Source organism: Nansenia antarctica (assembly GCF_963989245.1).
Source record: "Nansenia antarctica genome assembly, chromosome: 6".
Classification (NCBI taxonomy): Eukaryota; Metazoa; Chordata; class Actinopteri; order Argentiniformes; family Microstomatidae; genus Nansenia; species Nansenia antarctica.
The window spans coordinates 38,955,452-38,967,626 of NC_137676.1; the positions used below are offsets into that span (position 1 = coordinate 38,955,452).

The window sequence follows — 12,175 nt, forward strand, 5'->3', positions numbered from 1 at the left end:
ACAAAGAACGTGTGTGTCAAACATACCCCACAGGAAGACTTGACATCAAACAAGTTGAACAGTACAGTCATATGTGCAACAGCAGACTGTTGTCTCAATGGTGTCCTCTTTCTTTTCTCCATAATCTCTGACCTGACAGGACATGACCAGTATTCCTGCTTTTTTCTTATAAAACAAACCATCTCAGATGATCATGTGACTCTGTCTTCTCTCATTCAGAGATGCAGGTGAAACAAAGATGAATAGTTACATTTAGTTCTTTCATGACACATTCCAAAACATTCCAATATTTTATAAAAATGGGATATTCTTGTTTAAAATTAGCATTATAATGGTACGCACCACACTGCTCTGCGTTTCATGTCAATCATTCAGAAGACTTACACATGAACAATTTCCAAATACAGTCATAGTCCAGAGGCACAAATAAAAACACTCGGTGAGCACACGCCTGACCTGTCACTTCACAAAAACAAACAGACTTTTCTTTAGGTACGTAAGAGACCGAATCTAAAAAGTTCAAAAGAAGAGGAAGGAGAAGGAAAAGGAAACAGTCTGATGTTTATGGCTATTACGTTCATGGCAGACGACAGGGCCGTTCAGTTCCCCTCGTCCTCTTCCTCATCGTCGTCATAGTAACGGTTCCTCTTGATCATGTCCTCGACAGACGCTTCCCCTCGGCCCTCCTCCGCGCCGTCCCAGAACCCCACATCCTGGGACTGCCGGTTAGGCTTGGCCTCCGCTTCAGGAGACGAGGGGGGCGTGGCCTCTGGGGAGGCAGTCTGGGGTTTTAGAGGGAGCATGTCCTCTCCTCCATCCTCTCTCTCCATCTCCTCCCCTTCCTCCTCTTCTTCTTCTTCCTCCTCCTCTTTGTCCTCCTCTGTTGCTTCCTCTTGGTCTCCCCCTCCTAGAGAGTCATCTTCTTGCAGACTAGCATCTCTCTCTTCCTCTTCCTCCTTGTCCTTCTCCTCCTCTTCCTTCTCCTCTTCTGAGCTCCCCTGTATATCCACGTCATCACCAGTAGGCGTGTGGGTATCAGGCTCTAGCTCCATGCTCTGGGGCTCAGGGTTGAGCGGTCTCTCCTCAGGCAGGGGCGCCTCTCTGGCCACAGGGGCGGGGTGATGGGCCTGGCCGGCCAACGAGAAGGGCCGGCTGCGCTCCTTGAGGGAGGCGGACCTGCGCAGGCTGGAGAGTTCGCTGCACTCGGGGCCGGCGAGGCTCTGGTCTGGGGAGGGTACGTCCTCCTCGGGGGGCCACTTGGCCCGGACAGGCCTGGAGGCGCCCTCCTCGGAGACGGGGCTGCTCGCCGCGTGGCCCTCCTCTGCCTCGGCGCTGGGGGGCCAGGAGATCTTCAGCCTGCGAGTCTCCACAGGCTTCTCCGCCTTGTCTGCCGAGCTCTGGCCGAGGGTCTCCAGGGAGGCCGTCACATCAGTGACCTTGGCCAGAGGAGACTCCTCGACGTTGGGGCTGGCGAGCTGCTCCGTGGGGGTCTTCACCGGGGTCTGGGCCGGCACGGACCCCTGCTCCTCCCCAGCCTCCCCTCTGGTCTCCCACAGCTCCTTGTGAGGCCGCATGCCGAAGCCCTCGTCATAGTTGCCCTTGGCCTTGAACAGCTGGCAGAAGTGGGGCTTGCAGTAGACGTGGCTGTGCAGGGAGGCGTAGTTCCCCAGGCTGACCAGCAGAGGGAGACAGAAAAAATACAGTAAGAAAGCAAGAATAATTTACAATGAGACAGCATAATACCCAGAGAACTGGGGGGTATTCCATCAACGTCGCTAAAGGAAAATCCAGGCTTATTTTGATACGTTTCGCGAGACTCTAAAGAGTTGATGGAATACCCACCTGGTCTGCATCTATTTATTGTGTGTGTGTGTGTGTGTGTGTGTGTGTGTGTGTGTGTGTGCATGTGTACTCTCCCCCTCACCTGAGCTTGGTGTTGCAGTGGGAACAGCGGAAGCAGGTTGTGTGGTACACCTGTTGGTTAGCCACCAGCCGCTCCAGAGGATACACAGTCTTCTGACAGGACACACAGCTCTCTCGCACGGGGGGGCGGAAACCCTGAACACACACGCAAACAAACAAACAAACATAAACAGACATACAAATAGATGCATCATACTCATCACACTACTAGGTTGGGATGTCACACGGTCAGTGAACGCCTTTGTCATTTCTCTATAGACGTAGTGAATGCAGTAAGTGATTTTCAGAGTGCAGATCCAGTAGACTTACCCTGGTGGTCTTGGGCTGGGAGGGGTCCTTCTGAGTGGAGGACACAGAGGTACCAGTACTGGACCCTGCTGGTGATACGAGACTAGCATGAAAAAACGACAATGGCACAGCTAGAGGGAGCTGTTGCCCAAGGAAAAGCAGAAAAGGTGCACAGCCTACAGTGTAGACGTCACAAACATGACATGCAAATAACGGCGGTTGAACAAAACAGGGATTCGAGTGAAATGAGTCAAATGCCGTTTATGATCCCAAAGATATGAAAAGAGAACATTAAGACTGAGGTACCATTGCCGTCAGTGGTGGAACTTTTCCAACTGTTGGGCTCAGAGTCCGGACCCTGAGAAAAGAAGAAGACGATGAAGAGGTGAGTGAGGGGCAACACAGACACACACGCACACGCACGCACTCACGCACGCACGCAGACACACACCCACACACACACACACAGGTTCTCACCATGTCCATACTACTTGGGGGTACATTCTCCTTCTGTTTCCCACCGTAGCTGCGTAGCTCTGTGTCCATTTGATCCATCTGACAGACACACAGAGAGACAGATGACTGGAATGTTCAGAGAAAAACAACATGGCACCCAGCTCAAAAGTGAGCCAAAGTACATAGTATAGACATACAGTATAGTATACACATATAATACCTACAGTATACATATATACAGTATATATATCCTAAGATTTCTACTTCCCCCCTTGTACTGTTTCTCCAGTGTCTATTTTTTAAAATATCACGACGACTGCCAATGGCCCCTGGCCTGAGCTAGATTACTCTTCCTGCTACGACTGGTGAATTGATGATTCACTTGCTTAGTCAAATGTATCGATTGTAAGTCGCTTTGAAATAAATCTGCTAAATTCCCTAAATGTAAATGTAGTATACACATACAGTACACACAGTACACACATCTCTAACAGGCACAGCTGTATAGTGACCTGTGGTGTCCGGGGGTGTTCACTGTAGCTACTCACACTGACAGAGGTTGTGAGGACTTCCTGCTTGGACACAGCTGCCTGGTACAGGGCCATCCTGTCTCTCAGAGGGGTGCTATCCTGCAGCCCGCCGTCTATACACACACACACACACACACACACACACAGTCAGGAGTTATCCTGGTCAGGTCACATGGTCAGGAAAAAGCCCAGGCCCTAGTCACAGACTACAGAGATTAGAGACGGTACTGTATCCGTTCACCATAGTGTGTAGACAGACAGAGGCCCTTTGAAAATGCTGCTTGTTTTGACATGATTATTTGAAGCCAATGCTCCTCTACATGTCGCTGTCACCAATCCATTTGAAGTAGATCAGTAGTGGCTCAGAGGAAGAGAGGAAGGAAGCATGCATTTGTAAGGTGTGTGTGTGTGTGTGTGGGGGGGGGGGGGGGTCACTTCCTGCAGCCCCAGCACCGTTCTGCTGACTGTGTCCCTTTCTCTCAATTGTTATGAAACTTGATTCCTCAGGTCCTCGCTACTCACTTCCCAATGCGTGTTGAGGAGGAAGTGAGTGGAGGACGCAGACAGAGTTTCTAACAATTGAGAAAGGGCCCGCGGGAAAGGGCCCTCCATGTTGTCAGTAGTGTGAGTGTGTAACTACCTCCCAGAGCCTCCATGTCGTCAGTAGTGTGAGTGTGTAACTACCTCCCAGAGCCTCCATGTCGTCAGCGACGCCTCCGTTCCCTCCACTCCTCACCGCCTCTCTGGACACCTGGACACAAAGACACAGACGCTGGTCACCACCTGGGGGGGTCCTCTTCACGGGTCAAATGACGAATTTGAGATTTCCACAAATGTACTTACTGAGGCTAACATATCATACTGACAGAGCCAGGGGCTTTGTCAGCCCGTGGCTTTTCTCATGGCTTGCACACAAAGCCTTAGTGACGATGCTCATCACAATGTTAGCAGCTTGAGCACAAGGACACGGGTGAGAGAGGCCTACAGGGCTGTATCAGACAGCTGGGGAGAGGAGAGGAGGGGTAGAGAGGAGGGGTGGAGGGGTGGAGAGGAGGGGAGGAGAGGGGTGGAGAGGAGGGGAGGAGAGGGGAGGAGAGGAGGGGTGGAGGGGTGGAGAGGAGGGGAGGGGAGGGGAGGAGAGGTGTGTTTGTCCCGTCCAGTGTGTTCTAATCCCCTTATGAGCTCAGCAAGACTGAGGCAGATGTCGCCGTCTGTCCACACCGCTCAGCCAGGACATGTACACACCTGCCACACGCACGCATGCACTCACACACTCACACACTCAACTCACCAGTCTACAGTACACACACACACACACACACACACACACACACACAATTCCAGCCAGTCAGCCACACAAACACACATCCGACACCACCGAACCATCTAGTAGTATTACCTTGCAGACTTCCCACTATGTTCCGAGGAGTTGAGGATTAGGTCACTTCCATCTAATCTCAACACATTCTCCAATGTAACCCCCCCTGCCCCCCCCCCCCCTCCCCTCCCCACCCCCTCCGAAAAAAATCATATGGTCCTCCTCCAGCCACAGACACTGGCTAACTGAACTGATCCAGTTCGAGCGACTCCATCGCGCATCAGTGACCCAGACAGACAGACACCACACCCAGAGACGGACCTGCCTGCACTGCCGCCCCGCGACCAGAGGATCCACATCCCTGACGAGAGGATCCAAATCCCTGACGAGAGGATTTCACAAAAGGTCACAAGCCCAAGACGACGCAGGCACGGGAACAGCCTACGAAGGCGTATAAGCTGACAGGGGAATGATGATGATCGGTATCAGAGATTAACTGTGCCAGGGAGGGTGCCAGGGAGATAGGGGGCGGATGTGGGGTGTGGGTTGGGTTGGGTTGGGTTGGGTTGTTGGGGGGGGGTTGGGGGGGCAGAGTAGAGTCACACAAACACACAGACAGTCAGTGGGGGAGATGGGAGGAACAGGAGGAAGAGGAGGAGGAGGAGGAGGAGTATTTCGCCACTACAGCCTGTCAATACAGAAAAAGGAGACAAATAAAGCGGCCCAGTTCCATCCGGCAGACAGTACAGGATTATCTAGCCTAGAGAGCAGCGGGGGAACAGTCTCCCCTCCTCTCTCTGTCTCCAGACTGGAGAAGGGATGGGGCTCCCCCTGGGGAGGGGGGGGGGGTTGGGTCGTGGGGGGGGGGGGCAGGAGGTAAATAAACAGCAGCAGCTGCCAGCCTCAGAGCAGCTGATCAGATGGTGACCAGACAAAGGCTCTGCTGCTAATCCCAGATACAATTAAACCCACAGGCCCCCCCCCCCCCCTCCTGAGCCCCCGCTGAACCCCCTCCCTAGCCCTCCTGTCCATCCCTCCCCTCCCATCTCTCCCCCGCTCCCTAGAGGCCCCGCCACCGCCCCCCCTCCCTGGTGCACTGATAAAGCTAAAACAACAAGAAGGCTATTTCGAACAGAATATCACAGTGAGCTCCACAGTCAAAAACCTTTCAAAAAAACATTATAAAAAGTCCTAGAGAAACCCATTAAATAAGAGAGGGGCAGGGGGGGGATTTCCACATAGGCTACCTACAGTTGAGTCAAGTATAGAAGCCCGCCCATCAAAGGATTTAATTCAAAGCGTGGTGGCAGTAAATAACCTAATAAAAACAGCAACCCACTAATCCGACAGCAACCCAGCTAGGCAAGGTAAGCAAATACACTATAAAGCGAAGAGTGTTTAAGAGACGCGAGTAATCAAACTGGGCTTAAGGCAGGCGGGCATAGAGAGCAAACAAAGAAAAATTAATAAGCGCATATCTACCTCTTCCAAACGCCAGGACCTGAAGAGAGGACGTGGAGACTGAGGGGAGGAGAGCCCTACACTGGAGCGCTCATGGTTTTCTTGGAAGAGCTCCTAACCGACAGCTAACTAACTCAATCCTACTCATTAGATCTCTGGCTGCGATGGCAGAGGTAGGGACAGCCGACGTGGAGCCTGCCGCTTCCCTGAATCCCTGCTCTATCTAGAGAGACAGAGAGAGACACAGAGAGAGAGAGAGAGAGAGAGAGAGAGAGAGAGAGAGAGGTGCAGAGGGCAGGCCTTCAGAGGGGAGCTAGTGGAGGGGGGCTAGTGGAGGGGGGCTAGGGTGGGGGGTTAAGGAGGGAGGCTGGGGAGGGGGACTAGGGAGGGAGGCGTGTGTGTGTGTGTGTGTGTGTGTGTGTGTGTGTGTGTGTGTGTGTGTGTGTGTGAGTGAGATCAGGTCAATTCATTTCACAGTGGCTCAGCCTCATGACTGGCTCCTCCAGTAAGGGAGAAGGAGAGGGGGTAGGCCTGTTTTTGAGGTTTGCGGGGGGTGGGGGGATCAGAGGAGGGTCATTGTCTCAGCTTTCGGTCTCCAGTCATGTGCATGCCTACCCCATGACATCATCCCTGAAGCTGGAGGAGAGAAGGGGATCAGGCACACAGGCAGGTCAGCCGCAGTGCTGGGGCCAGGGCACTTCCTGTCAGCTGGGAGAGGCCTGCTCTGTGTGCTGCTTAGGTTAGGAAAACTAGCGAGGGTGTGGAGTCTTCAAGAAGCTTCTCTGATAGGCTCAAGGTTGGGCAAGACTGGGTCATCTCAAAAGCCAGGGAGGTTCTGGACGTAGCCAGGGAGGGTCGGGTCTGGACGCATCAAGCAATAACCCCCCAAGTGTGCTATATCGGGGATATTGATTTGGGACGGCTGTGACGCGGGTTATAGGCGCGAGGCGCGGCTGAGTACCGTTGACCATCACAGCCGCACCGATATCCTAGATATAGAACACCCTTGAGCGTGTTAGTGCTTATACACAGGTATAACAGGTTTACACAGACAGAAACACTTCAGGCAACAATAGATGGTGCTAGTAGGTTTTTGTTTTCAGTACATATTGTATTGGTTTATGCCCTTAAAATAAATAAATTAATTAATAAAAAATAAAAATAAAAGATGACTCTAGTAAGCGATGGAGGTCGGTCGACGGTTCTGGAATGCATGAAACACAGTGTCACCGTGGTTTAGGGACGCAGGTTGGTCGACTGTTCTGGAACGCACGGCCTAATATGATTAGCATGCTTCAGAATGCCTTCCCGTCTTCTCTTTTCCGCTCTCATTTCAGTGTTCATAAACGTGGGAATGTTTATGTCCTCAGTGTTCAGTCAAATGACTGAAATGAGGCCAGTCCATGTGACTAGCAGCATGACTGGAGCCTGGGGGGTTTCTGACCCCCCCCCACCACCACCACAGAACAAACAGACTCTTCAGTTTGTGAGAAGATGATGGATGTCATGCTGCATGAACCAGAACAAAACCATAGCCCTTTGAGAGTCCCCAAGGCTTCCACGTGTGCCTCATCACTAGGGCCCAGAGTGTTCCCTAGTGAGAAGAAACTGTTGGCCCTTCTTACGGGGCCTGCTTCGGCAAACACATAAGTCACTCTCACTGCATACGATTAAACAGAAAGGCCTACCAGCTGAGTCACAGGGCATTGAGGCATTGATGGACCTGACAAGCAAGATGGGACTGAAGTTGTACTTACTTTGTTGTTCTCGCCCTTCTCGAACATCATCTTCAGGCTGTTGAGGGGGACGTCGGGCTTCTCTATGGAGACACAAGGCACTTCTGCTGCCTCCAGCCTCTCAGGGTCTCCCTGCTGCTGCCTCCCGTCCATGGTTGCCTGGGTCTGGGCCTCAGGGCTGGGGGGGTGCCGAGCTGCGCTGGGGGCGTCTCCGTGCTCTTCCGGGAGAGGAGTCTGGGGCTGGGCTGTGGGTTTGGGTTTAAGGCCCCGTGGGTGTGCGAGGCGAGCGCAGGGTAGCGGGGCGCAAGGCGTGTCTAGCGGCTGGTCTCGGGGAACGGGCTGCTCCCAGCGCTTCTTCAACACACTCAGGTTGCCACTGCGGACGGTCGGCTCGGCTACCTAGGTGGAGAGGGAGAGAGAGGAGGGGGGAGAGAGAGAGAGAGAGAGAGAGAGAGAGAGAGAGAGAGAGAGAGAGAGAGAGAGAGAGAAAGGAGGGGAGAGAGAGAGAGAGAGAGAGAGAGAGAGAGAGAGTCAGACTAATTTTAAATATGAGACAACACTTCTTTTCAGCAATTCCGAGAAACGTGGTTTGAAACAAGGGTTGCCCAGATCAGCATAATTGGTCACAGTCAAAGACAAGGATGACTCCTTTGCTGTGTGTGAATGAATGAATGAATGAATGAATGAATGGTCTTTATTGTCATTGCTATAGTACAGGTACCAAACAACGAAATTTAGGAGGGGTGGCTCCCCTGGTGCTAGGAAAGAAAAGAAAAAAAACAAGAAGGGAAGGAGCTGGTTTACATAAATAAAGGCTATGTACACTATCCACTATACTATACTGTACAGATAGACGACTAGGGTTGTCATATTGCACATAGTGTTATTGCACATTCATTTGAAGTGTCGCAGTTTGCAGGCTAGAAATGTACATATTTGTGCCTCAGCACTACACCTGATTTTTTTTTCAGTCCAGCAGTGTGCTCTGGAATAGAAACTCTGTAGAATGCTAGATAGAGGAGTGATGCCGCAATGACGTTAGCAGAATGAGGAGGAGGTAAGGACTCCCAGGGCCAGGGCCAAGAACACTCTTAGACCCAGTCACTGAAATAGCCACAGGAGACCGTCATATTGTAGCATTCAGATTGGCAACCACAGTTAAAATGTAGCATTCCTGGCTAAAGCCCCACTACCTGGGGTCATGACATGGCAGTTTCTCATGCCCGTTAAACTGCCAGGACCATATCAGATAACACACTAGTAACGTCACTATGACCACTGTCAAACATGGATTTGATTGAAATTGTAGAGTATGGAAAACATATTTCCTGAGAAGTGGAACAATCCTGCCAGCACTGTCAGTCGACCTTCTTTCAAGTAAACAATTGACTCATTGTCAGTATAATGTCATCTCAACCCTTAAAACAAGAAGAAACAACAGAAGGACAGACAGGAGAGGAAAGATGTACAGAAAACAAAGAGAACTTAGTCAGACTAAACTTCTGTCTCCCTTTGTCAAAGAGAAGGATAAAAACCTTGGAAAGCCTGGTGACCTGGAGATCCAGTTGGCTGTGTCTGCCTGGCTGTGTCTGCCGGGTGGAAATGATAAAAGTTCTCCAGATGTGAGCCTTTAGAACAGATCAGTATGAAGGATAGGAGCTATAGCCCACCCCCCTATGCCAGATAGAGAGAGAGAGAGAGAGAGAGAGAGAGAGAGAGAGAGAGAGAGAGAGAGAGAGAGAGAGAGAGAGAGAGAGAGAGAGAGAGAGAGAGAGAGAAACACATAGAGGAAGGGAGGGTGAAAGAGAGGGAGAGGGAAAATCAGAAACAGAAAGAGACGGCCAGTGAAAGAAGGGGGGAAAAATCAAGGAAACAATAATTTGATACAGAGCAGTGGTACCACGCCTCTTTCCCTAACTGGAAAGGACTTACGTGATTTCCTCACTTTCGGTTCTTAATCAAATCAAATTAGTGTGCTAAAATGGCTGACAATAAATGTGCCATAATTTCTATTAAAATATAATGATATATATTCCAAAATTGTTTATGTTTTTACACTAAATGTAAAGCTAGCCTTACACTGCAGTTAAAGGGACACATTTTTAACACATTCATTCACATTATTACTACCCCCATACCTTTGTCTACATTATGTGAAAACTGGGATTTTGTACGGTCTGTAGTCAAAAAGATAAGAGAAAAGGTCCTATGGAAATTACATAGATTTTCAAAAACAACAGCCACAATCCACCTGGCTGGAAACTCATTTTAATCCTAATGACAACACAAGGGGCAATTTCCTTAGGACCTTTTTAGGAGCTTATCTTTGTGACTAGAGAACGTATAGTAGAAAGCTATTTTCACAGTAGTGGTAAGGTGCTGGAGATAGTTAATGTGATGTAATGTAATGAAGTCCTTAGGCTATGCCAAAACAGGAGCTTACAGATCACATGACCTACACCGCCAGGATTCCTCCATGGTTCACCTGGTCCAGACAGCAGGGGGTCTTTAGGTAGCACCAGTAATAGCACCAGTACCATTTCTTTACAGACAACGTTTGGATCCACAAAGCTTTTTGTATGTCTGAATTAAACTACCATGGGAGCATACCAGAGTTGCGAACATTCCTTAATAATAATAATAATAATAATAATAAGAAGAAGAAGAATAAATTCTATTCTACTCTTCTGCTTAGGGCTAGACTCGAAACCCGATGACTCCCTTTGTAACCAAAAGGTATATATCTAAATACAGATCACACAAGTACAGCACTTATCTAACAGTTAGAGAGACGTACCTGAGACTGAAGCTTTATAAACAATTCAATTCCCTGTAGTTTTAAATCCTCTTGGGTATAGGGTTAGGGTCAATTTTCTGTCCCAGCCTGCTGACCACTGAGCAGAGTGGAACCGTAGGCTGGGGGGGAGAGGTCTTACATTGTAGCCGTCTATGCTAGGATACATTAGTAGTTCATTTATTAGTCCCTGGGCAGCACTAGACATGTAAGGCATTAAGAGCTGCTCTCTGTTCACCATCAGCAGTATTACCTACAGATTAAGATGTCTAAATAAGGATTAAAGCTTTACCGGCCTCCAAGTGCAACATGTGGACGGGCATGGTTGGGATCTACTGTGTGTGTGTGTGTGTGTGTGTGTGTGTGTGTGAGACTCACTGCTTTCTTCCTCTCCACGTTCCCCTCCTCTGCAGCCATCTGATACCTGAGGAGAGGAGAGAGGTGTGAGGGGAGGCAGAGACACGTCAGACTCTCTGGACTAGGATGATTTGGGCCCCAACCACTTGACACTGGAACAGACATCTTGTTCTTCCCCCTTGGCCATAATGTCTAAGTTATGATTGGGGAGAGAGCAATCTGATCCTAGATCCGTGCATGTGTTGTTATGTCAACCCATGAGTTGCCTTGAGGGGAAACCAAATCTCAAACGTCTTTCCTTGAGCCCTGACGTCCTCTGTCCTCGCCGCCTCCTTAAAACACATTGGTGGAGAAGGTCTGAGGTTCCTCCTATAGGACCTTCTCCTTCAATGTGTCTTTTAAGAAAGCGGTGAGGAGAGAGGAAGTGGGGAATCAGGGAAAGACTTTGGAGAGTACACGTCTGGACCACTGTGGAGTTTCTCAAGTTGTCCCTCAAAATCCATGCACTCAACACTGCCCCCAAGTGGTCAGAGGTAGAATGACGAACGTACCAAGGAAGAGGAGACAGTTAAGACGTAACTTAAAAATGTTATTTGTCATTTGTAAATGTGTACTTTACAATGAAGAATGAGTATGTTTGGGAATTGAGGGGTATTTCAGAGTTTCAGAGTTACTAAAATAAACATGGCCTACAGACGTTACTAGAATAACAGGTTTGTGCTGATGTTATAGATAAACAAGATTCAACGGTAAAGCGAAACAAAAAGTTAGACAGGTGAGTGTGTGTGTGTGTGTGTGTGTGTGTGTGTGTGTGTATGTGTGTGCCGGGGGGGGGGGGGGGGGGGGCATCCAGCATCCATCACTGTAATAACCTGGGCTATTTGCCAGATTTGCTCAAATAACTTATCAGCAATGTTACAAAATGAAATGCTACCTATGTTACGTAGGTACAGTAATAAGGTGACTGGGCAGAGACACTTACTTGGAGAAGCGTTCTGCGATGGCGTTGTTCTGGCCTCTGGAGCCGACTATGGACATCTCCTTGGCTGTGACCCTCAGGGACTGAGACGCCCACGGCCTGCGACTGAACGGAGCTACTGCCATCTGTCCTGTCTGTCTGTCTGTCTGTCTGTCTCTCAGGAAATGGCTGGAGGGATGAAGAGAAGAGAATGTTTAACCACAAACAGAAAAGCATAAAGAAAAGTTGCCAAGCAAACATACTGTGTCATTCATGGTACAGTTCTGTTTAGCTATGTTTAACTGTGTATATGTCATCCTATTAGGCTAACCCCAAGGCAAACCAAAGAGTGAC

General features: G+C 49.7%; 1 protein-coding gene across 1 annotated transcript; it reads right to left on the reverse strand.

Moving 5' to 3' along the window:
• Window positions 1-599: 599 nt before the first annotated feature.
• On the reverse strand, window positions 600-11,967 carry lima1a (LIM domain and actin binding 1a; the record flags this gene model as incomplete). Its single annotated transcript, XM_080534422.1, has 11 exons — window positions 600-769; window positions 1,019-1,671; window positions 1,925-2,058; window positions 2,233-2,300; window positions 2,518-2,569; window positions 2,689-2,766; window positions 3,216-3,310; window positions 3,882-3,948; window positions 7,734-8,111; window positions 10,885-10,930; window positions 11,846-11,967. The coding sequence occupies 11 exons, from the start codon at window positions 11,965-11,967 to the stop codon at window positions 600-602; spliced, it is 1,863 nt and encodes a 620-aa protein (XP_080390548.1).
• Between the last annotated feature and the right edge of the window lie 208 nt (window positions 11,968-12,175).